We start from the raw sequence: 27,039 nt of genomic DNA, 5'->3' as shown, positions 1-27,039 counted from the left end.
AACAGAGCTCGACTGTTAAGGCTTTACCTCAGTCTACTATCGTTTCTGCCGATCCCAAGTGGACCCTGCTTCAGTCCATGCAAGCACAGCTTTCGGACTTGATGCGTGAGTGTCGGGCTGAGAGTGTTGCACCTCCGCCTCCGCCTACACTCCCTCCGCCTGTGCTCGCCCCGCCTGCGCTCGCTCCGCCTGGTCGCAGCACCATCTGCCAGGCGTACGATGTTGCACCACTTTCTGAGTTCGCTGTTCCCAGTGGTGTTCAGCCTCAGCCTTCTTTAAGGCAACCTTTACTTGGGGATCAGGAGAGTTATTCCACTCTTCCTCCGCCTCCCCTTGCTGCTCCACCAGTGGTGCAACTCTCGGTTGGGGTACAACAACCTCTCCCTTCCATGAGTCAGTCTGCTCAGCCATCGCTGCAGCGAGCTCAACCCTCCTCAAGGCAAGCTCCTCTACACCCTGGACTTGCGCCTCAGGAGCCTCAGCTTGCGAGAACTTTACCTTGTTCTGCGCAGCCTCAACCTCATCATGCTCCGCTCATCTCACAGGAACAGGAACGGGCTACTCCGCCTCCGTCCTCCGCTCAGCAAGCGCAATCCTTGGGTTCAACCTCTCTTGCTAGGAGTCATCCTCCTTCACCCATGCGCCTTCCTTCTGCTTCGTCTGTTGTTCAGCCTTTGCAGTCTGAGCCTCAGGTTTTCCCTCAACAGTTACTGGAAGAGGAAACCTCTGTTATTGTTCCTACCCGTTCTGACTCTGCGGTTCAGCATTCTTGTCCGATCTCTCCGCTACACTCGGGTGATGAGGTGTCGGATGATGAGGAGGCACACCTTGATCCCTCCTCAGACGTGGACGAATCCAAGCTTTCTCCACAGTCTATTGATTTTCGTAAGGTCTTGGCTCTACTCAGGGAGATTTACCCAGACCACTTTGTCTCTGCTATTCCCCGCTCTCCACCATCTGAGTTTTCGCTGGGCGTACAACAAACTAAGTCCTCTTATACTAAGCTTGTCCTAGCTAGATCCTCTAAGAGGGCTTTAAGGATCTTAGGGGAGTGGCTGCAGTCTAAACAACACCTTGGCAAGACTTCCTTCATGTTCCCTCCAACGAAGCTCACTTCGAAAGCGAGCGTTTGGTATGCCACAGGGGAAGCACCAGGCTTGGGAGTACCTGCCTCTGCCCAGGCTGACTTCTCAAGTCTGGTGGACTCGCCTCGGAGAACTGCTATGAGACGCTCGAAGGTTTGTTGGACCTTCTCAGACCTGGATCACTTACTGAAAGGGATGTTCAGAGCATTTGAAATGTTCAACTTTCTCGACTGGTGCCTGGGGGCCCTCAGCAAGAAAACCTCTCCTGCGGACAAAGATTCTGCCATGCTATTAATGTCCTGCATGGATAAGGCCATCAGAGATGGATCGGGCGAGCTAGCGTCGTTGTTTGTATCAGGGGTGTTGAAGAAAAGGGAACAACTGTGTACCTTCCTTTCCGCCAGCATTACACCTTGCCAACGGTCACAACTCCTTTTTGCTCCGCTCTCGAAGTTCCTCTTTCCCGAAGAGCTAGTTAAGGACTTGTCTGCTGCCCTGATACAAAAAGATACGCACGATCTTGTAGCCTCATCGGCTCGTAAGTCTAAGGTTGCCACCTCAGTCCCCAAGACTTATCGCTCCCCAGTGGCTGATACCCCGGCTACGAGGTTCATACCGCCCTTTCGTGGTAGAGCCCCCAGCCGAGGAAGCTCCCGTCCAGACTCTCACAGGAGCAAGTCTAGGAAAGGATCCAGGACATCTAAGGGAAAGAACTGACTCTCCGTTTCTCCAGACAACAGTAGGAGCCAGACTCAAGATCTTCTGGCGAGCCTGGGAGAAGAGAGGTGCAGACGCACAGTCTGTCAGTTGGCTGAGGAACGGTTACAGGATTCCATTCTGCCTCAAACCACCTCTGACCACATCGCCCATCAACCTCTCTCCCAACTACAAAGAAGAGGACAAGAGGCTAGCATTGCAACAGGAGGTGTCGCTACTTGTGCAGAAGAAGGCAGTGGTTATAGTCCGGGACCATCAATCCCCGGGCTTCTACAACCGTCTCTTTCTTGTGGCCAAGAAGACAGGAGGTTGGAGACCGGTGCTGGACGTCAGCTCTCTCAACGAGTATGTCACCAAGCAGACGTTCACGATGGAGACGACCAAGTCGGTCTTAGCAGCGGTCAGACAGGAGGACTGGATGGTCTCGTTGGACTTGAAAGATGCATACTTTCACGTTCCCATTCATCCAGACTCCCAACCTTTCCTGAGATTCGTTTTCGGAAAGGTTGTCTATCAGTTCCAAGCCCTGTGTTTTGGCCTAAGCACAGCTCCTATGGTCTTTACTCATCTGATGAGGAATGTAGCGAAATTCCTACACTTGTCGAACATCAGAGCCTCCCTCTACCTAGACGACTGGCTGTTGAGAGCCTCCACGAGTCGTCGTTGTCTGGAGAACCTCACTTGGACTTTAGACTTAATCAGAGACCTAGGTCTATTAGTCAATATAGAGAAATCTCAACTCATTCCCTCCCAATCCATTGTGTACCTGGGAATGGAGATTCAGAGTCAGGATTTTCGGGCTTTTCCATCGGCCCCCAGGATAAGCCAAGCCCTAGAGTGCATCATGAGCATGCTGAAGAGGAGCAATTGCTCAGTGAGACAGTGGATGAGTCTCACAGGGACCCTCTCATCACTGGCCCTGTTTGTCGAGCTAGGAAGACTCCACCTCCGCCCTCTTCAATTCCATCTTGCTGCTCATTGGGACAAGGGCTCGACTCTAGAAGCAGTCTCTATCCCTATCAACCAAGAGATGAAGACCACTCTCCTGTGGTGGAAGCACAATCTCCTTCTCAAGGAGGGTCTATCATTGGCCATTCAGACCCCCAATCTTCATCTCTTCTCAGATGCATCGGACTCGGGCTGGGGTGCGACCTTGGACGGACGGGAATGCTCGGGAGTATGGAACGAGGAACAAGGATTACTCCACATCAACTGCAAGGAACTGCTAGCAGTTCATCTAGCCCTGTTGAACTTCAAGTCCCTCCTGCTAGGCAAAGTGGTGGAGGTGAACTCAGACAACACCACAGCCTTGGCTTACATCTCCAAGCAAGGAGGGACCCATTCGAGGAGCCTTTACGAGATCGCAAGGGACCTCCTCATTTGGTCAAGAGGTCTAAACCTCACTCTGGTCACGAGGTTCATCCAGGGCGATATGAATGTTTCAGCGGATCGCCTAAGCAGAAGGAATCAGGTCATTCCCACGGAATGGACCCTCCACAAGAGTGTGTGCAACAGACTTTGGACCTTGTGGGGTCAACCCACCATAGATCTGTTTGCCACCTCCATAACCAAGAGACTTCCGCTGTATTGTTCCCCTGTTCCAGACCCTGCAGCAGTTCATGTGGATGCTTTTCTGCTGAACTGGTCCCATCTCGACCTGTACGCATTCCCTCCGTTCAAGATAATAAACAAAGTTCTGCAGAAATTCGTCTCGCACGAAGGGACACGGCTGACGCTGGTTGCTCCCCTTTGGCCTGCAAGAGAATGGTTCACAGAGGTACTTCAATGGCTAGTCGACTTCCCCAGGACTCTACCTCTAAGAGTGGACCTTCTACGTCAACCTCACGTAGACAGGTTGCACCCAAACCTCCACGCTCTTCGGCTGACTGCCTTCAGACTGTCGAAAGATTCGCTAGAGCTAGAGGCTTTTCGAAGGAGGCAGCCAGTGCGATTGCCAGAGCTAGAAGAGTTTCCACTCGTAGAGTCTACCAGTCTAAGTGGGAGGTCTTCCGAAGCTGGTGTAGAGCCAATTCAATATCCTCTACCAATACCTCTGTGATCCAAATAGCTGACTTCCTTCTACATCTTAGGAATGAGAGATCCCTTTCAGCGCCTACGATTAAAGGATATAGGAGCATGTTGGCTTCAGTTCTCCGCCACAGAGGTTTGGACCTGTCTTCCAACAAGGACCTTCAAGACATTCTCAAGTCTTTTGAGACATCTAAAGAACGTCGTCTTTCCACTCCAGGCTGGAATCTAGACGTAGTCTTAAGGTTCCTTATGACATCTAGGTTCGAACCTCTCCAGTCAGCTTCCTTTAAGGACCTTACCCTCAAGACACTTTTTCTCGTTTGCCTTGCAACAGCTAAGAGAGTCAGTGAGGTTCATGCCTTCAGCAAGAACATTGGTTTCACAACCGAATCTGCAACATGTTCTTTTCAGCTTGGATTCCTAGCAAAGAACGAGCTTCCTTCACGTCCTTGGCCTAGATCGTTCGAAATACCTAGCCTCTCCAACATGGTAGGTAACGAACTAGAGAGAGTTCTTTGCCCTGTCAGAGCTCTCAAATATTATCTTAAGAGGTCTAAACCTATTCGAGGACAGTCAGAAGCCTTATGGTGTGCCATCAAGAAACCCTCGAGACCCATGTCCAAGAATGGGCTTTCGTACTATATAAGGCTTCTGATCAGAGAAGCACATTCTCACTTAAAGGAGGAAGACCTTGCATTGCTGAAGGTAAGGACTCACGAAGTAAGAGCTGTAGCTACTTCGATGGCCTTTAACAAAAACCGTTCTCTGCAGAGCATAATGGATGCAACCTATTGGAGGAGCAAGTCAGTGTTTGCATCATTTTATCTGAAAGATGTCCAGTCTCTTTACGAGAACTGCTACACCCTGGGACCATTCGTAGCAGCGAGTGCAGTAGTAGGTGAGGGCTCAACCACTACATTCCCTTAATCCCATAACCTTTTTTTTAACCTTTCTCTTGAATACTTTTATTGTTGTTTTTATGGTTGTTACGGTAGGCTAAGAAGCCTTCCGCATCCTTGGATTTGGCGGGTGGTCTATTCATTCTTGAGAAGCGCCTGGGTTAAAGGTTTGGTAGAGGTCCTTTAGTAGGGGTTGCAACCCCGTGTACTTTGGCACCTTTGGGTTGATTCAGCCTCCAAGAGGAACGCTGCGCTCAGTAAGGAAGACGAACTTTAAATAAAGAGGCAGAGTAACGGTTCTATTCGACTTCCTTACCAAGTACTTATTATTTCATTGTTATTTGAGATAACTGTTATATGAAATATGGGATACTTAGCTATCCTTTAATCTTGTACACTGGTTTTCACCCACCTCCCTGGGTGTGAATCAGCTACATGATTATCGGGTAAGTTTAATATTGAAAAATGTTATTTTTATTAATAAAATAAATTTTTGAATATACTTACCCGATAATCATGATTTAATCGACCCTCCCTTCCTCCCCAGAGAGAACCAGTGGACCGAGGAATAATTGAGGAGGTGTCAACAACAAGTAATTGAGTACCTGGCCACAGGTGGCGCTGGTAAGTACACCCCCTTCTAGTATTGTGATAGCTGGCGTATCCCTCCATAGAATTCTGTCGGGCAACGGAGTTGACAGCTACATGATTATCGGGTAAGTATATTCAAAAATTTATTTTATTAATAAAAATAACATTTTAGAAGAGACTGAATCATTTTTTTAGTCATCTATTTGCAAATTATTTTTTTTTATAGAGGTTGTTTTTTTATTGTTTGTGAAGTTTCTCATTCTATAACTTGTGTTAGCCTCTCAGGTTATTCAGAAGCTTCATGAAAGATTCAGACTTGAGCATATCATATTGTTTACATACAGTACATGAAACATGTTTTGTTTCGTAACTGGAATACGAACCTACGCTATTTATAGGGTTATTATTGAAGCTGAAAGACGAGCCATTAGACTTTTAGCGAGAGTTAGGTACCCATCCCGCTAGTTAGCGGGGGCCCTGGTTAAGGTGTTTAGCTAGCTGCCCCTCTCACTCACTCACCTGTGACAGTGCTTTACTTTACCTTTGGCTTTGGGGAGAGAAATTTTCTCTCCCCTCTCCAATTGACTGGCCTTTTGACTTTTTAATCTTTCTTTTCATTTAAACCAGTTTATATGAAAACATTCTTTGTTTTTTTATATATTCCAAACTTTCGTTACAGTGAGTCTTTTTTGTTTATGTGACAGTATAGTGCGACAGGTTTTCAAGGGCTGAAAACCTTCCCTTACGACCTTCCTTCCTTGAACAATGGACATCCCGTAGGCGGATAGCCTTCCGAGTGGCTCAGCCGCTGCCGCAGGAGAGTCGTCATTATTTGGATTCTTCTTTGTTCGGCTGTTATCATCACCCTCCCCTCTATGTGTTCTTATAGGGAATCTGGTTGTGGCCTTCACAGAGCTTGACTTCGTTTCTTTCTCATTGACAATGCTGCCTGTGGGGGGGGGGGGTGTTACACCTTTCCTGATCGCCTGTTCGCCGCTTGACAACGCGCCGATCGCCAGCAGACCTCCACTTGCCAGCTCGTCAGTAGTCATTATCTGCTCGATGGTCACCTTCTCGCCGTTCATCGATGACTTGCCGCTCTCCAATAGAGGAAGGCAAAGTACACCAGCCTCATATTGCTCGCCGTTCTCCAACTTGTTGATCACTTAGACGATCGTCAGACGACCGACAGATTCATCAGCAGCTCTTCGAAAGACAGCTACGCGTGACCTCGCTGCCACAGTACAGCGACCACAGGAACCAACCCCCAATCCTTGCCAATGTTCGCCAGAACGACACCACTCCAATGAACGGCGCTGTTCGTTGGAAGAGAGTTTCCTAAGCCTTCTCCTCCTTGAGCTTCTGAGCTTCCTCTAGAGAGACGTAAGTCTTCTCCCCATGGTTCTCCTTCACCTCGTTCTCCTCCCCGCAAACGCAGAACATTGTGTTTGCCGGAGAGAGTGGAACCAGGTAAGACTTCTAAGCAGCAGGAGTTCAAAGTTCCATAAGACCCTCCTTCACATCCGATTCCTTTCTTCGGAAGGAGACATCAGCACTGCAGCCATCCTCGAGAGCTTCATCAATAGCAGATAAGACTTTCTTGCGGAGGCCCTCTTTGTAGTTTCCTTCAATGGAACTTTCCGATAGTGCAGCTATTGGTCAGGAGCCTTGGTCGGGCTTTCATGCAAGCCTTCGCAACAGGTATCCCAGCTGTTCGTCAGTCAAAAACTCCCAGGATCCCCCTAGAGGAGTCTTCCTCGCCTTCTATGGACCCAAGGCGAAAATACACGATTACTTCCATCAGAGAAACTTTGGTTTCTTCCTCTCCCCTGAAGCAGAGAATAGGAGTCAACTGATGAGTTAGTCTCCTCTAGGATCAAGCTAACCCATGTCAGTATGTTTGATTCCTGCACTGATAAGCTTTAAAGGAAATAAGAAACCAGATGAAGCATTAGAAGCTGCAACTGCTTTGAGCTAGTCACACTGTAAATATCCCAATTTGTGATTGTGTACAATTGCTAAAATCCATTGCCATCAATAAATAGCAGAATAAAGTAATACCTCTGAGATTGAATGACCTTAATTTTGCTAATAACGCCTGACATCTTCAAAGCACAAAATTACACATAGCTACGAAAAACACGTCCGAACGTTCATGGGTGCTAACAAGGAATGATGGTAGAAGTTGAAGGGGGGGGGGGGGCAGTAGCTTTAGTGAACGACACCTCGTAGTAACGGGGGATTTTGAGGAGGGAGAAGTCTAATTGGAAAGGGATCTCTGGTAGTGGTATCACTCGCCCCAGTTTTAATACCGACACCCTTTTATGGGTGAGCGAGCTGGATATATTCCTAGCATTCCATGCAAATTTTTCTCTGGTATATTTAGCAGTATTTATACCTTTGAAATGGTGCTTTAAGGAGCATTTCACTGGGTGACACAGGTTCCTCACCTAGAAATAGATTTTTCCTTCGTCAAAATCCATTTTATTTGGTTATTAATTGTTTAATGTTCACCTTTTGTCTGGGTAGGTTTCTAATGTTTCACAGAACCAAACAATTTCAAATGACTGTATCTACATTAATTGCTACATTTGTTCTTCAGATATTTAAGAATGTTGAGAATTTGTTGATGTGATGAAGTGTTGGTACATAACAGTTGTGGAAGGTGTAGGTATCATTCTCTAGGTTAGAATTTTATTTACGCTATATCCTTTTCACATTACGTGACCAAAGATATAATACAAATGTGTGTATAGTATTTTTGTCTTGGAAAGTATTGCTTTTGTTTGAATAATAGGTCAATATTGTTTATTAATTTTTTTTTTTTTTTTTTTTTTTTTTTTTTGGTTCCTGTATATGGAGAATGTAGTATCCAGATATTAAGTTATCAATTCCTTCCCCCATTTCTCACTGGAGATCAAAGCTTATAAAGTGTGGGGTATGATAGTTATGCAAGTAGCGGGAAGATATCAAGGCTCTCAAGCTTCGACCTCTAAGAATTGATTGCATTCCACTTGACCATCTGAATGTTATGCTTTGTGGATATATTCTAACTCAGTGGTCTGATAAAACTACTTGATGATGATAACAGGTGCTAATAATTAACACAGACTACCTTCATCTGTTACAGTGCGGATTTAGTATAATTTTCACTTGCAGTGTGAGGAAGTAAAGTTATAGTTTATATGAGATGGCTCTCCTTAGCCATAGAGGTCTTTCTTATTGTCAGACTCCCAAGATTGATTGTTTCAAGAATAGATTTAGAACTATTGTTCCTTGTTCAGACTGGCAATAAGGCATTTGTTTTAAGTACTGTAACAGGTGAAGAGCGAACTAGTTAAGTTGGAAATGATGATTTATTCATGTTTTGTCGTAAACAATCACAAAATATGTGAGCATAAGGTTATGTAGATATGCCTCTTATAGAAATAGCCAGTTGTAGTGTAAAGAAACATTAATTAGAATATAGTGAAGTCTTTATTGGTAGAGTCTTCTCTCTACCCGGTATAGAGACAAGTCTAATGGAAACCATACAGTTCACAGGGGACTCATGAGCAAGAGAGATTCCAGCGGTTAGAGTCTGCTCAGAATGAATTTCGAAATGAATTCCGTCGCCGATTCCACATATCAGTGGATGACAATGAAGTCTCAAGAGGATCTGATAATGTCCTGCAACGGGTAAGTTTTTGTTTTCCCATTTTTTAAAGGCCGTTAATTGTTTGTAAGAAAGCAAGAAAGTAAGTTTAACCAGTTTAAATGCATTTACCTTTGTTGAAATTGGCACATTTTATGATCATCGCTTTAAATCATCAGTGCACTCCACTAGAAAGGCACTGTTCATTTTGACATTGCATGAAGCATGTGACAGTTTTAGGATTTGGAGTAATATTTTGAAAAGCAGACTACTACCAATCATTAGGGCTCTAATTGATTTCAGATTACGACTAGTTATAACCGAGTGAAGATTCCAGGTTAATTGATTGAATCTAAAATTCTGTTAGTTTACCAGTATTTTATTTTGGGGGATTTTTAAATGAAATTTTGTCAGGTTATTTTTTGATACATAAAATGTAAACAATTATTAAAAAGTTAGTTATAAGAGGCTGTTTGTTCCAAGTTTACCATGTAAACATTTGATAAAAAAAAAAAGAAAAAAAAAAACTTTCAACAGAATAAACTCCAATTAAGCGTATGATGGTTACTTCATCAGAAAAGTGCCTGTATCCATGTGTGCTTTTTTATTGCAAGGTGTTATTGCAGTGAGCAAAACAATTAGATTCTGAATATTTTTAAAAGATACTGTAAAAGCTAAACTTTTAGCTTTGTACTTGGCTAAAATTGGGTTACAATTTTTATTTTTCAGATACTGTATAAGATTATTTTGGTCCTTTAGTATTACAAATGTTTGCCTTTATTGCACTGGTGTTAGGTTTACTGATATTTAGGCTAGATGACAGGTCATTATTTAGGAAGTCTTGATATTTTATTTCATTAGGTAAGGGGTGGGGAAGTGCATATAGACTAGAAATAGGTTCTCCCTTTAAGATTGCTCCAAATGGCTCCTGTTAAATACTTGGTCTGCTTTAGTCAGTCCTGTTCAAAAGGAAGCCTTTCACTGTTGGGAGATGTCTTCCAACTGTCACATATTGCAAAGGCCAACAGGCAATCTTGTTTTGTTTTTTATTAGTTGTTCTTGGTACTTATTAGTGTGGTTGTTATCTTTTAATTCTGAACAAGAAGCAAATAAAGCTCCTGTCATTTTTCTGTAGGTAAAAGCTGTGTTACACCTATTGCAGCCTTCTTATAACGTTTACAGGTTGACCATGATTATTCATGTCATCACTTGGAAGACTTGATTTGGTGCAAGACCTCCTTGTTTTGTTAATGGAAGGAACAGAATATGGTATATATCATTAGTTTTGATGTTTATTCCAGCTAGAAAAATCATAATTGCACATAACTCATGATCATCTAGGAAAGTTTGGTAGGTGATTGCCCTTTATGTGGCTGTTAACAGTTTAGGAAGACTTTGGATAAGGCAAGGATAAATTTATTTACCATGGTTGTAGTCCAGAAGTTACCTCTTTACTTTTGGATACTTCAAAATCTTCAGTTAATAAAGTTAAAGTGTATTGATTTTGATTTATAAATTTATTGCACTTCAACCTATAAAAATTGGTGAAAAACAGTCATAAGAGCACTTTTAACTGTTTGAAGAGAAGTATTCATTCATAGCCTATGCACTAGTGTTCTGTATTATCCTCTTACACACACTGTGTTTTAACTAGATATACAGTACTGTATACAGTAGTTAATAGGACAAAGGCATCTATGATGGACATCAAATTAACCATTCTTGCACCAACAATTCCCCTTACGGTGTTAGACTTGGAATGAGTTCTTCATTCCCTTCTCTCTTGCATCTGTCCTTCTTAACTCACTATGACTCGGTCTTTATCTACCACCTTATTCTGTGATTCTCTGAGCTTTCCTGCAGATCGTATTCTTGCCACTTCTGCATTTACTGTTGTTCTGACTAGTATTGCAAGCGAATTGCAGTATATGAACATTTTGTATGTTGTCTGATCCTTAGCAATGCATTACACATGTTCAAATTATATCAGCATTTGAGTTTTTAGCCTTTTCCAGCTTCTAAGAACCACATCTTTCCACCAATTCCCTGTTTCTTGTGCAGACTTCAGCTATGAATCTTAACATTTGAAGGTCACAGCTTATTAAAATCGCTCCTATTTTCATTGCTATTGACTGTGTTTCTGCTGCATAGATTAGTGCTGGCTTTATGTAACCATCATGAATCTTTGCTCACTCCTTCTAATTGGACATTTTTATTTACCAGGAGTCGGGCAGTCCTTTCAATTTCATTTATGTTGTTGCTTCTCTCTTTCTGCTTGCTGAACTGCTCCAGTCTAGTGAGTCTTTTAAGGTAAAAAGAAATTTTTTTTTTTCATGACTCATTATTCCACCAGAAGTTAAGACCAATGAAATTCCACGGGAATAAGTTTCCTGATTGGTTTTAGATGTTTTCAGTAGCTTTTGGAGGGAGAATTGATGTTCTTGTTGAGCAATTAAATATTTGGTAGAGAGGATCATGTCTTTTAGTAGATTCTATGAATAGCATACTTTTCTTCTAACTACTACTCATCGTTTATAAGCAGACCAATACTGTATTTGATTTGGAAATGTCAAGAAACTTAACATCTTGATCACAGGTTAGCATATATTACGTTGAGATCTTATGTTTTAATGATGTGGATTTCTTGTCTAGGGAGCTTTATATCTTAAGAGTCTGCTGTCTGTATTGTCTTTAGAACCTCCATTTATACCTCAAGGGAAACCTTGTTAACTGAGGTTATTCTTCACTTATTGCTATGTTAAATAGTAGACAGATATCCAGTTTGAGTAAACCACGTCAAGTGAGACCATAATATTGTTACTGTCTGTGTAATGGTGTTTTGCTTGACAAGGATTCATACCGAGTTGTCCATAACTTGTGCCAGTTCAAAATGAAAGTGATTTATTAGGTCTTTTGACAAACTAGTCTCCAATATCAGTTTGAATTTTATAGAAGTAGGGTTTTTGTTTTCATAGTGCTATACAGTCCTCTTGTTCCTCATATTTAAAAATGAAATTGTGTCTTGGTGCATTGTCAGTACAGTACAGGTATTGTCATTCATTAGATAGTTCAAGTTTAAAGTTCAAAGCCTTATTTTTATCACAGAAGAGATCCTAATGCTGCTGCCCTGTTGTTATCTATACTAGGCTGTGATATTTATAATTAAGAGTTCATTAAGGCAACGGTGAGACATTTTCACAGTTTCTTCAAATTCTTTCGGAAAATTTCACTAGATGAAACATTTTGTTTTTGAGTTTTTGAAATTCTCTGCAATGGTTACATACAAATTGACAGTTTTCAAATTCTAGGGTAAAATTTATGCATTATTTGCATGTTACGAATGACAATGTGTGTTGCATTGCTTTGTAGCAAGGTTTAATTCTATTTTATATTTGCATGTGTAATGAATACTGTTTATATATTTTTTTTCCAGTTTATTGATTTTATCTTTGATTATTTATTTTACAGCTTACCTTGTTTGTAAAATGACCTTGTCTTGTAAATTTAGAACTGTAATTAGGCACAAGAATAAGCTCTAGGACATCAGTGCTAATGTTAGTATAAATAAATTTATAGACTTGCTATTAAAATGAAGGTGGTGCGATCAGCAGGTCCTTTCCTAATAGATGTAATACCTCGTTCATTCTAAGTTTTATTAAAGGTTGTGTATACCAGGCACAACCTGTGTTGAATGCTGTGATACTCTCAGGACCTGATACTAACTTCATGAGGGTTGTTTTGTATTTTTTAAAGTTTCCATAGTAAGAGAAAGTTATGAGTTTTTTAGGAGAATGAAATAGATATATTACATTACTGACTTGCTTCTATAATGCTTTGAAATCCTTCCTCAAATAATTTTGTAATTGGGTGGGATTTGCAGTTAGTTGTCAATATGTATTTATATTAGAATGTAACACCAGGTGCAAGTAACATTGTTGCCTTGGTGACACGGTTATTTTTTCAAAATAGATGGCTATTTTTGCAAAATTGAATTAGCTATGTGAAGGGATGTTTTAGTGTATTCTTACTGATTTTTTTACATTTCATTCGTACTGTATTTGAAAAAGTTCATGATGTCTCATGGAAATTGGTCACAACTGGTTTTGTGATTTTTTGGAAAAATAGCCTCTTGTTAATGAAATTATTTTTATACATAGATTTTGGAAGTGCCTTTATGGTTCTGGATAACATCGTTTGTTTTAACCTTCCTTGTGTAAGCATGTGGCCATTTCTGTTGCATGTTGACTTGACGTTGTGATTTGATTGAACTTTAGCAACCTGTGGGAAGAGAGGGGGAGGATCAAGACGATGATGATGATGGTGATGAGGAGGAGGAGGATGATGATGAGGATGAGGGAGAGGAAGATGAAAATGAAGAGGGAGAGCACCAAGAAGAATCACAGCCTCGCTTTGAGGATATTGCCTCAAATGAGGTGAGAGAAAAAGTTGGCTAACAATGTAGTTGCTGTAGTTTCCCCTCCCCCCCTCGCAATAGTAGGTGTAGTACGTGAAGCGTCTCTTCCGAACTATTACAGATCATTTCAGATTTGATAGACTCGTATCAATAGGCTCTAAATCATGGTACAGTATTATCTCATTATGCAGGGACATTTTGGCTTTTAGGGTTTTATTAATATTTGCTGACAAGTTTTATATAACAGGATTGATGAATTTAAGATAAATGTTACTTCAGTCCTTAAAGTATGATGCTTTCACCGTAGCCACCCTTTTTGTTGTAGCTGTAGTTTGATCTTTGTCACTGCTTTTAATTACTCATGATTCATCCTTTCATTTCTTTCTCTCTTAAAACCTTTCTAATTTATAAACTCCACACTGTAGTTTTGAGACATAAAGGAAATTTTCCTAGTTGGTAGTGGATATTTTTGTTTTTATTGCTTTACCTATCGAGGAAAAGTATTTTCAAGTAGATTCCTGTATAAGTTCTCATCCAAGTTTTTTATCCTTAGACTTCTAGTTTTGCTCTTTGTGAGAAATTTACCATTTTGTGTAAGGTGGGTTTTTTGTTTTTATAGTTCTTTTTATTAGTTGCATTAGAGGGTCAAGTGCTTCATATCCTTGAAAGCCTTTCTTGGAACTGCTGCTGCTAGTACTTGAACAGTTTTTGAATGATGAGTGAAGGGTGTAGGGGAATGAGGGATGCGATGATAAAGATAAAATTATAATAGATTGAGCTCCTTTTTGATGTATAATTTGAGATAGGCAAGACTCTCCAAGACAATCTTTTGTCTTAAAAGAAGTGTGTTGATGGGCTAAATTCCACCCTTAAGTAATGATAACAGCATCTTGAGAAGAGGCAGGTAACATGTAAGAAAGCAGTTTCGGATTCGTATTATGAATGTGAAAAATTAATCCTGTCGATGGCTCTGACTTTGTCAGTACGTATTATACTTGAGGGAATGTGAAGCTTCTCATACATCGGGGTGTACAATCAAGTTTTTGAGGCCTGTGCCCTAAGTGTTTGTAAGACAGCCTAAACCCAGGCCATTTATTAGATGGAAGCCTTTGATTCCTCTTATTGAAAAAAACGGGTATTTTAAGAGCCTTTTCATTTGAGAACAGTATTTCATTCAGTGAGAAATAAATACTACATAAGTCTTAGTGATTTGCATGTGGAAAAGAACATGCAATTCCTAAAGGGAGTACCTAGTCTCTTACTATGAGTAAGATCCCATTCTGTATCCCTTCCAAGAGGTAGTGCTGTTTATTTTATACAGTTTGGGAATTGAGATTTACAATTTAACAATTTCAATGATGACTCCTACCTAACATGGTATGATGTTGCTCTTTCATTATAGCACTGACAGGACAAAATTCAAGGATTTCTGTTATAGAGCACTCTTGCCTAAGATGTCTATTAGAGTGAGATCTTTCCTCTGCCGTCACATTATTTCTGCATATGAAATGGATTTAAAAATGAGGGAAGGCTTTGAAAATATATTGGGATCATTATCTAATTTACTAAAGACTTCAAAGACCTAAAAGAGATTACATTAGGAGACTGTCAAAAGGGCCAGTGGATAGCTACAACATCTATTGGTTGTTTTTAAGATTTTGAGGCTTTACTAGATTGTTGTTAGGATGAAGACTAGCTTAGGAGCTTTCAGGACATCTGATGACTAGTTTAGGGGCTTTTAGGACATCTGAAGACTAGCTTAGGGGCTTTCAGGACATCTGAAGACTAGCTTAGGGTCATTAAGGACATCTGAAGGCTAGCTTAGTGGCTTTTAGGACAGCTGAAAACCACCTTAGGGGCTTTCTGGACATCTGAAGTCTACCTTAGATGGCTTTCAGGATGTCTGAAGACTAGCTTAGGAGCTTTCAGGATGACTGAAGACCAGCTTGGGGGCTTTCTGGATGTGTGAAGACTAGCTTAGGTTCTTTCAGGACAAGTATTCTAAAAAAGCAAGCAACCAAGACTGTTGGGAGATGAACAACATAACTTAAGGTAATTTTTCCATTGGTAGACAGAGTCTGCAATGACCATCATACACTTAGTTGCTCCAAGTGAGTGCTATTCATCATTTGCTTTTATCTTTCATGTGGCTTATTGAGGAGACTGTGCAATGAAGCTTTTTTTTTTTAAAATAGGTAATGGCTTTGTTCTGACAGCTTAATCATGTCTTGAGTGAAAATTGTTAATTAATAATCCGGTACATAATTCTCTTATGAACTTTTAAAGAAGAAAATGAAGAATTCAGTTGAACTTATGTTGCTTGAATAGCTCTCAGTATTTTGCTTTTGTTATTTAGCTGATTATCATTCTCATTTGGTTGTCCTCACCCACTAAGATGTACTCGTAAGTTTCAGTAAGAAGTTAGTTTAATTTTCTTGATGTTTTAATAGCTGATATAATGAGGAAATTTATTGAGACCATGAGTCACTTTTTGAGGATATCTTATGCGTGGCCTAAAGTATTTGTTCATTAGTGAAAGGGGAAAGAGACAAAAGAGAATGTATAGAGAGCAACATTTCTGAAATTAAGTGAATTAAAAGTACTCTCCATGTACAGTGAACAGTCTAGGTATTATGATAACATTTATTTAAAATGTCTAGAAATGTACAGTATTTACAAATATAAATAATATAATATAGTATTTACAAATTGAGTTATACCTACTACACACAGATTTTTTATTTGTTATTTTAACATTATTGATTGAACAATGCTCAGATATTTGTACAAAATATACCATATTCCCAACACATTCTCCTCTTTTATCACATGTTTGACTACACTTAAGTATACAGTACTTTATAATCTCACTTAAATGGGCAGTTAATTTAACTGTGCAATGGATATTTGCCCACATGTAAGGATTGAATAGCCTTTGTCAAATGGAAGCCATTCTTGTAGAGAGGTACACTTTGATATCAAGCCAACGTTCTCTGGCTTGATGCCAAAATTGAGTACAGTATAGATTGCTGTCATTGTTTGTTTGTTCAAATGATGAGTTTTGTAGGCTTATTAGTGGCCAAATAATCTGAGAATTTATGAAAAGGCTGCCTCTTCATCTTTCATAATTTTTAAATCCACCTCTTTTGTTCTTCTCGGTATACTTTGTAGTATAGTTTTGTTCATATCGATATAGTTCTTTTATTCCATGGTTTGTTTTTCCATATTTCCTCTTTTTAGTCAGAAATAGGCTGCTTTCCTTATTGGACTCTTAGAACTTACAGTATTTTGCTTTTGCAACTAGGGTTGCAGCTTTGCTTATAATAATAACGACTTGCAAATTGCTGACTATAGACAGTTTGCATATGCTAGAAATGGGCTAGAAATTAACAACAGATAATTTGCATGGGCTAGAAATTTACAATAGACAATTTGCGTAGGCTAGAAATTTATGATTGATCATTTACGTAGGCTAGAAATTTACTATTGACAATTTGCGTAGGCTAGAAATTTATGATTGATCATTTACGTAGGCTAGAAATTTACTATTGACAATTTGCGTAGGCTAGAAATTTACGATAAACATTATACATAGGCTAGAAATGTAGTAATGAAAATTAAAACTAAAGTTATTAGGTCATGAATTATATTTACCTCACAGTCGACATTTTTTGTAGCCTGTGGTTTGACAGTCAAGGCAGCACCATGTTGTTTCTTAATTTATACCTTTTATCAAAGGACTGTATTCTTTCTTGCCATGTACATGTCATGGTAAGCTATATATAGTATATTTTTGTATTTTTTTTTTCAACAATTTTTTTATTTTTCTGAGAGGGAGTTTGTCATGCTTTCTCTTTGCTGTAGAAGCACTGCCATTTTCTATTTTTATTCTTTTTGATAATTACTGCAGTAAATACTTCTATCGAATACACTGATACTCTGCATCAATAAATGCAAAAATGCAGAACAATAGAGGCAAATAAGATGTGATGGGGAAAGAAAGGACAAGCTTGGGGATGGGAACAGAGTTGTAGAGTCTTCTTGTGTGGCACTGGGCTTAGTAATTTCCATCATTTTACATCTTGTACTTGCTTGTAAACCTGTCAATTGTTTACCAAGTCTCTGAAATATTCCATTTATTTATTCTCTTTTGGCATGGTAAACAGGGGATGATATAACCAGGAATAAGGTGGAGTGGGGGTTACTATATGGACATTTATTAAAGGTTAATGGTACTGTATTGAAAATAGTTAACAAGTTATATCAACATCATTTGGTTTGGCTTAAGAAAGTTTTTATTTGCTAAATTGCAAATTGCCAAGATTACTGTATCTTTTAGTTACCTTTTTCTCCCTAATTTTGATATGAATATGCAATAAGTTATAGTTAAGGAGGAAATATAGTAATAAACATGTGATAAGATGCATTTCAACAATACAGTATGTGTATCGGTCTCCCTGTCGTGTATTGTTACCTTATATACGTGTTAACGATGGCTATAGTTTACAAGTATGGTAATCGTTTCCTGCGAGGTTGGGGACCTCTTAGGCACCCTTAACCCTCACAAATAATGAAAAAGAGTAGGTTTTATCCCAAATGGTAAAATAATGCTGTTGTTGGAATTGTTCACATCTTTTATTGAACAAAAACATTTGGGAGGTGATATGTTATAGATCTATTGTTATTGCCATTCAGTGAATACCATGTGCTTGCTAGGAGTGCTTTTACCTAATTTTAGATATTTCATTTGCTTGCTGGAAGTGCTTTTAGCTGAATCTTTATATAGATATTTAGAGGGAAGTTTGTTCTTTATATTATGGTTAGGATTAATTTTCTCAAATTGAACATGTAAGAGTCTCTGTTTGGTACCTTCTTTAAAGTATATTATTTTCTAAGAGAAGTCCATGGGTAAATGGAAAGGGCACCGTGGTTTGTCACCTTTTTAGATATCTATTAAGTTATTTCAGTAATAGACTTTTCATGTTATCGTGATATTGAGTGTTAGTATATTCTTTGTACAGTATAATTAATTATAAGCTACGAAAATTAAAGGACCGAAGAAAAAGAAATACAGTACTGTTGTATGAAATTTTTTAAGGCTGAAATGTTTGAATAGAAATTACAAAAACAAGAGAATGGAGCCATGTCGTTTATTTTCTAAATCAGAAATTTATTAAAGCTTTTTAAGGGTTCGGACACAAGACCAGGTTGTTGTGTATTTTAGCTTTTACAAGCACTCACTCTCACCAGCGCACACAGTCGTGGCACAATTTTGAAAGTTTATAACCTGCAAATAGTACACTAAGAGGACAGAAATCATCATCTCTGTCTTATGCACTTAGATTTCATACTGTACTTTAGTATATAGTACTGTACTTCTATTTTTTGTTTTAACAGAACATTGGATGCTGAGTAGTTAGTGGTGCGTTTTCAAAGTTTTGAATCGTTTATTTATCCCTTTGTAAACATTGAGTGAGGATTTGATGATCTTTTCATCTTGGAGTCTGTTTTTTTTCTAATTTAGATCTTTCATTCATCTTATATTGTATAAGTATTTTTGAGAATTTAGTCACTTTAGATTGCATGGCTAGCGCAATAATACCAGTACAATACCTCTTCAGTTAGTTATGTTTTCATCTGTACAAGGTAAGTCGTCTTGGCATGCATCACAAGCCAGTGACACTGAATTGTGCTATTGAAATTAAGAATTAGAATAAATAGTCATTGCAGCAGTTACATTATTATTCATAGCAAACCCATCAATTGTCTTGAGCTCAAATTGTGGTCATGAAGACTTGACTCATCATTTCTGAGGTCTTTATGATTGAGGGCATATCAGGGTAACTGGGGACTGTATAAACAGAACATTTATGGCCACTGATCAGAGACAAGTATATAGCTCTTTCTGACCTGGTCCTAGAGTATACTTTGAGGAGAGACTGTGTCCTGGCTAACTTCAGTTGTTTGTTATCTACTTATAATTTTAATTCCTTTTCACCTTTTGGTCTTATGATTCACTCCTAATTTCAATAAGTGGTTACATACATAAAGTTGCCTTGCTGGCTCCCTGTACTATTGGGCTTTGCCTAAATTTAGGGAATCTAACCAGTGTGTAATTTTCATGGGAAAATTTTAGTAAATCAAGTTTTGTCTTAATGTCAGGTTTGTCATAACCAGATGCCAGAGAACTTCAAATCATTCATTACTCATTGTTATAACCAATGCAAGCATTTCTTGTTGCTGATCAAGGGAAGTTGTTTATTACTGCTAGTTTTACTGTTTAACTGGTACTAGTATTTTTTTATGATTGTCATTTTAAAAAATAAATTTACTTAATTTGTTTCAAGATATCTATTACAATTCTTTGCCACCAGTACGTACTGTAGTTTGTATAAAAAGAATGTTAATTATGATTGAGTGTTAATTATCATAATTCCATTATCAGTGGTATAAGTACTAAATCACTTATTGTGCTTGATTTTTTTTTGTATCTTGTTTATTGTGTACTGTATTATGTTCATATTGTTGGTATTTTACCTTAACTGTGCACAGGAGAATTCATCAAGATTTATCAGTTAGTATGTGTTGGATTTTTGTCTCTACTTGATGCTGGAGACAGAATCTTGTTGGCTTTTTGTATCTTTTTCAGGGAGTAGGGTTGCTCTCTGACCTTACTAGTAACGTTTTCCTATACTGGTTTGCCAGCCAATGATTATGCTATGATCATAGATTGAGATATCATAGCCAAATTCCTAAACAATCTGGAGCTGATGTTTATACCTTTTCTGCAACGGGGCTTTCTCTTCCCTGTTTTACTTGGTATTTTTTATTAACACCATTGATTACCCATTCTCAAGTAATGCTTCTTGGTCAAAAGCTCAACTCTATTCTTTCCTTACTCATCTGCTACCATTGCTTTTCGTCCAGTCCACTTCCTCTGCTATCTTCCTTGCCAAGTAACTCATTTGCTTTGGCTGCGATTGCCATATTGTTAACTCTTTCCTGCTGTTGCGAACTGTGGGCTTCAACCACTCTTCATATCAACTCTGATGTCACTGTTTGTTACTGTTGCTGCTTGTGCATTTCTACCACTGACCCAACATTTTCAGACTTTAGGGAAAGTACATATTTTCTTAGCTTGGAGCACCTTCGTAAAGTGGTTGTATCGTCCATATGCTTATTAACCTTTAATATTCAATGCAGTTCTGTTGATTCCTCCAACAGTTCTTTGCGAGAACCTGCTGCACTTGATGAAGCTATTATTGCTGCTTCTTTGGTTTACAGGGAATCAACAGTTTTAATTACATTGGCTGCATCTTTTGGATAGTGTGTAAGGGGTTCTGACTCTCAAATTCATGTGCGCTTACTGTACCAAATAATATCAAGGCTGACAGTTCTATTGCTGTCATCTACAGCATGTCTCTTGCCTTTTACTCGGTATGGGTGGAAGCTCACCATTCCCCCCAGAAAGAGTATTGTTGATGAGTTATAGGTGTATTCATATCAGTACAATAGGTCCTGTTCCATTTTTCCTGACTACTTTGCCCAGCAAGCATCTCCTTTCTCAAGATCTTTTGGTAAGGTATGAGCACTCTTCATATTAGTCTGATTTGATGGTGTTATTAATTCAGATTCATTGCTGATGATTGTTGGTCTTCCCTCCATTTCTGATACTTTTGAAGGGTAAAGTTACAACCAATTAATTATTGAAAGAAAAAGTTTGTATCCTAGCCGAGAAGGATTTTGGTATTTCTTCTTCACTTCTGCCAGTGATGTTGCATTTTCTACGAGACCAGATAGCCCCAAATTAGTCAATCATTTTGCTCCAAGCCCAGTCTCATCTAGCTATATGAAAAGAAGCATTTTCTTTTTGGGTTTTTTTCTGTTTTCAATAATTTTGGCCAGCAGGTCAAGAGCTACCAATTTTAAGAGGAGTAACTTTGATCTGTCATGGAAGTTGATGTTTTTAAGTTGAAATCTCGGGTGAGGAAGACTTGAGTGGGGGCATAAAACAATGGAAAGGGTCCTCTAATATATGCAGATTAAGAAAAAAATGGATTAAGATATGAAAATAACTTGAAGATGACACTGAATTTATTAGTAAAGAAAAAAAAGAAGAAAAGAAGTTAAGTCATGTGTAGACCTTTGTTATGATGAAGAGTTATTGCTTTACTTCTCCGGTATGAGTTTGAGAATTGCCTAGATAAAGAGGAAAAGGTGCACACATTAATTTACTGAATCGATTGGGAATAACATTATCATATTTCATCAACAAAACTGTAATATTGCCAATTTTTGTCTGATGGAATAATGGGTGATTTTTCAGTTGGAAGAAAGTTCTTTTTATAATTTCAAGAATTTTCTAATATAACACTGAATGATTAAGGTCATAGCAAGTATTAGAATTCCTGTGAGTTCTTGAATAGTACAAAAAGATCTCATGTTAGGTGAACCATCATATTTTGAAGGACACTTTCTCGAAAAAAATGAAATAGCATTTTCTTCGGTCTCCACAATCCTCGCCACAAATTGTTACTTTGGAGTTTGTTGTTGTTATTATCATTATTATTATTATTATTATTATTATTATTATTATTATTGTTATTGTTATTATTATTATTATTAATTTATTTATTATATCATTATAGTTATCATTACTAGTTTGGCGTTACAAGCCTAAGGGCCCCAGCATGGAATGCAGCCCAGTGTGGTACATTAAAAAGAAAATTGATAAAAGAAACAACAAAAAATATAAAAAATATGAGTGAAGATGAATAACAAAATTGAACAAATAACATGAAGTAATTAATAAGACTTGGTCAACCTGGTCACCCGAAGAGTATTGTCACCACGATTGAACTTTTGAAGTTTGAAGATTCAACCATTTAATTGTGAGGATTGCACCATAGTTTGGTCAGAGCTGGAATGGACCTTGCAGAATACTGCATAGTATTCAGATACAATATTATTATAATGAAAAATCCAGGAAAATTTGAATTTTGCTATGATAACAGGTTGCATTTTTCTGAATGATGATAATGGACTCTGCCTAACTCTGTGACAACCATCAACTCAGTCTCGCTACATTAACTTTCACTTCTGATACTGTAATTTTAAGCTATTAACCCTTTTGAGAATCCTTGGTGGATTAAAGAACTTTTCTTTCTGTTTTAAAACAAAAGCTTGGCATGTATGAGCTTCACCATAATTTTGTTATCTTTTGCTGCAAATTAATTTTTTTTAAATATGATGCTGTATTTGACCTTTTGAAGCTCTGTAATTGCATCTCTTTGAAGTATGTTTAAAGATGAAGAATAAGTAAATATCTCAAAGTAAGTTAAAGTTATCCAAGAGCATTAATTAATGTTCTTTTGCAGATTGATTTAAAGAAAATTTATTAGATATATATTTTTCATCCATTAAGGAGTAAAGTATCTTAAATTCACTTGCGATTAATGAATATTTTGCTCGTGTCGGAGATGAATATCGTTACGAGAAATAAGTAAAAAATGTTCTTGTATTCAAACGGGTGATGTGATGATTCTATTTGAATCGCCTCTGCTTGGGAATGTAGATGAAGGTTCCCCAACACAAAATCAGATATTTTATTGATGGCTTTTGACAGCTTAAGAATCAAAGTTTTTTTTCCAAAAGTGCTGTGTTACCTCAGTTTGTGAGTTTAATTTGTTCTGGGAGTGAGCCCGCAGATTAAAATGTTAGTAAATTAAAACAGTTTTCCCATAGTCATTAATTACATTCATCTGATGCATTCCACACGTCCATAAAAGCGCACATATTGTACACTTATTTTCAAAGGTTGTGTAATGATAATTTTTAAACAGTTTATAGCCCTAACATCAGAACTTTATATATATATTGATAATTCACAATTACAAATGAAAATAAGACAACTTGAGGAAATTAGATAAAATAAAGGGTTATTAATCGGATACATGGCAACACCTTTTTGGTCTCATGCAGTAGCTGGCGTAGGTTGCTGTCCACTTCATTTCTCATGATGGGGCTTGTATGTGCCATTGTAGGCGTAGTCCTGGAGGGTTGGATTGACGCCACCCTGCATGCGTAGCTTTCCCATTTGGTGTGCAGGGAAAGACTCTTAGCACGGTGAAATGACAGCTGTGAATACTGTGCAGTAATTCCCTTTGCCAGTGCGCCCATCCAATGAGCTGGCAAAGTGCTTTTTAAAGTTGGTCTTGTGAGCTGGTGTAGTACAGGCACGTTTTTTCTGAAACTTGAATCATAATTAGGTCTAAATTAACATTGTGAGTTTTCATTTACCTTCAAAAGCTTTCAACCATTTCCCTTTCCATAGAATATCTGACATATTTCTTCCCCTCTAAAGAAAATGGTAACTAAATAAGAAATTACTATACCAAGGACCCTTGTCCAAATGGTTTTTTAGACAGAGGCTTATTTAAAAAGCAAGGCACGTACACAAAAGTAAATATAGAACCAGAGAGAGGTATTTCAACAAATATCAAATATTTAAAGCATGTCGATTTGAGACTTGCTGACAGTTTTCTTTGACCCAAAAAATTGTGCATCTCGTGTGATAGTCTTGTTTGTGAAAAGCATCCACACAATGGGAAACTCTCTCTCTCTCTCTCTCTCTCTCTCTCTCTCTCTCTCTCTCTCTCTCTCTCTCTCTCTCTCTCTCTCTCTCTCTCTCTCTCTCTCTCTCTCTCTCTCTCTCTCTCTCACTCTGCTTCACATTTTCAATAGGGTATATGGGATCCATGCATTATAGTTTCAGTGGGGTATGTATTGCACCTTAAATGCAAATTCTGTACAGTATGCTGTTGATTTTGGTAAATGAAAAGGCAGGAACAAATGGAGAAAGTTAGTGGTAGCTAAAGCAATTTAACGTTCAGTAGAAATACCGAGCAATTCAACAAATAAAATCCGTAACTGTTGAAGGTACGAGGTGCCTATTTCACGGGTAGTACAGTATACACGACTATTGTGGTTGAATCTATGTGAACAAGAAGACAACTGGTATGTATTGTTTTCTTAGATGATAGTTAATAACATTTGATGATGGTTAATGCAATGCATTATATAGAAGAAAGAATGATAGATGCGTAATGCTAAGTTTGCTAATGTGGTAGCTAGTTTTTTATTACATATGTAATCTATAAAACAAAAAAGGATTTGAGATTCATAATTTTCAGTTAAAAGTATTTTTAACAGCTTCCCATTATAGCTGTAATTAATTTTTTTTGCTAGTCAATGTATTTTATGTGGTACTGAGTATACTGTACTTTGCAAGCAAACTTGTTTTCACAAGAGGAATCTACTTGAACTTGATTCTTGGTCTTTTGGTAATGAATGGTATGTTGCATGCATTGGGAAAGATTGAATTTCTAAGCATACTGTATATTGTTTTCTGAAAGTAAAAGATATTGATTTCTATCTATTGAAACCTTCATATGGTACTTACCATTTTGCAATCTCAAGTAAAAGTTTTGCCTGTGTATCAGTATATTTAGTCTACAGTACTGTCAAGTAATATCATGAATTGTTTGATAATTCATATATTTTATAGATTTTTATGAGATATTATTATGAATTGTTTGATAATTCATAAACTTTGGATTTTTATAAGTTTCTTGTTTTTTAATGTGCATTGAAGTAAATATAATTTACGTACCATGTGCTCTCTTAATTGGTATCTAATGCATGTAGTGCAGCAAGTAATAATACCTAATTGAACTTCCACATTCCTTCTATTTATCGCACACATCTGTAGCCACTCCTGTTTCCTTTCACCTGGTATTTGGCTATCACTAGCACTTGTGCCTCACCAACACTTGTCTTGGCAGATTCAGGAGGCTCAAAAAGCGACCTGTCAGCGACAGCCCTCCTCCCCAGCAAGTACCCCTGCAACCCCTACCACTATCACCAACAACTCGGTCACCAGTAATGCACCTAAGGTATGCGCTTCTAGAATTAGGACACTGAATGCTTTGGTAAATTCCTTGGTATTGCTTTAAAGCAGATGGGTTAAGAGCAGAATGATTTGCTTTCTAGTTTTCAGAGTGCTCTTAAGTGTAAGTATTAATGTATTATTAAGAACCACTGACATGGAGTTGCAAGAGGCACTTTTATTAATCCAAGAGAAATTGATAGTCTTTAATAGCTGAATTAAGGATGGACCTCATTCACTTTTAAACTTAGTGTTGGATGCTTTATAGATCTACACAGACTACTCTTCTGCAGTTCATTTGAACAGCACTGTTTACTTCTGTCTTGCAAAAATTTGCACTCTCTGTATGTAAATGCTGCTTCAATTCCATCTTATCTTCTCTGCTGCCTTCTGTCTTTTGCATTACTTCATAGTAATACAGTTTTCATTGATCTATCATTCTCCATATTGTCATAACATGACTAGAATATTATAAAAAACAGATCCATCTTCTGTAATGTTTCTACCAATACTTCTATGTCACATGCTATTGATCTTCCTCTCCATTCTATTGTCCATTTCTTTTAGCGAGGCAGATTTGCACCGACTCGCAATGGTGCCCTTTTAGCTCGGAAAAGTTTTCTGATCGCTGATTGGTTCAAATTATCTCGTCCAACCAATCAGCGATCAGGAAACTTTTCCGAGCTAAAAGGGCACCACTGCGAGTCAGTGCAAATATGCCTCGCTTAAAGAAATTTACTATAGTTCTTCAAAACAACTCACTCATAAATATTTGGGGCTCAGCAATTCCCTCCTACACTATATCCTCAGCTTCCATAGACCTATACTCTTTGATTTGAAATCCTTGTACAGTATATACAATTCTACCCTAATGACTGCTTATTGTGTGTTAACCCCCTCTGTTATTCTATGATTGTTTACTTAGTTACTCTTGTACAACTGAAGTTATTTCAGCCTTTCACTATTCATATCTCAATATTCCACACTCCTGGTTTCCATTATCCTCTTTACTTTTCTTTTTCTTACATTCACAAAAAGTTTCTTAACTCCTTTGCCAATATTTCTTTTCTTTCCTTATTCAGGACAATCATCTTTAAATGTTAGCAATTCCACATTCTTGTTACATAACTTTTATCATACCATATCTTTGCATCGACACCTGATATTCTTTCTCAGACTTTTCCCAGCGCTTCGCCTGTAAAGATACTTATATCATTCCCATACCCTCACCCAGTCACTCATGTATATTCTAACATTTTTTCTTTTGTATAAATTACTTCAAATATTCTGCATTCTTATCACCCTCCTTATTGCATTTACCTGTATGTCAATTCCACCATGTTCCCTTTACTTGAATATAAGATTCTTGAATACTTATTCCATGTGCCCTGTTATTTTTAAAACTCATTACTCTTCCCCGATCAGATTCATTTATCAGTTTGTTGAATTGTATTATGCCTATATTTTGCTATATGGTGATGCAAAAGAACATTTAGATAAACATTGTTTTATTACAAGTAAACTTTGTCTTAATTTTGTTTACTTACTAATTTTTGGTCATCAGAATATTGTTCTTGGAATGATCTTTTCAATTGGGCATGAGAGTGTATTGCAATTACGGTACAGTATTGTTAAATAGTGGACGTTGCTATGGAGAAACATTGAGAAATTGGAAAAAAAACCATCTTGTAACTAACGTCCGGGTACTCCTTAAAATGCTC

The 27,039-nt window shown here is 38.1% G+C and overlaps 1 protein-coding gene across 5 annotated transcripts in view; it reads left to right on the top strand.

Annotated features, from left to right (window-relative positions):
• Window positions 1-27,039, top strand: part of Nedd4 (E3 ubiquitin-protein ligase Nedd4) — a 115,781-nt gene that overhangs the window by 37,302 nt on the left and 51,440 nt on the right. For 2 of the 5 annotated variants that reach the window (XM_068361168.1, XM_068361167.1), the window contains exons 8-10: window positions 8,860-9,001; window positions 13,232-13,390; window positions 25,215-25,325. In XM_068361168.1, the coding sequence (XP_068217269.1) occupies window positions 8,860-9,001; window positions 13,232-13,390; window positions 25,215-25,325 (412 nt within the window). The remainder of the gene's footprint in view (window positions 1-8,859; window positions 9,002-13,231; window positions 13,391-25,214; window positions 25,326-27,039) is intronic. The other 3 variants (XM_068361169.1, XM_068361170.1, XM_068361171.1) reach the window with 3 other exon arrangements.

Source organism: Palaemon carinicauda, chromosome 37 (genome assembly GCF_036898095.1).
Source record: "Palaemon carinicauda isolate YSFRI2023 chromosome 37, ASM3689809v2, whole genome shotgun sequence".
Taxonomy (NCBI): Eukaryota; Metazoa; Arthropoda; class Malacostraca; order Decapoda; family Palaemonidae; genus Palaemon; species Palaemon carinicauda.
The sequence above is the reverse complement of the archived record's forward strand: the minus strand, read 5'-3'. Positions and strand labels throughout refer to the sequence as shown.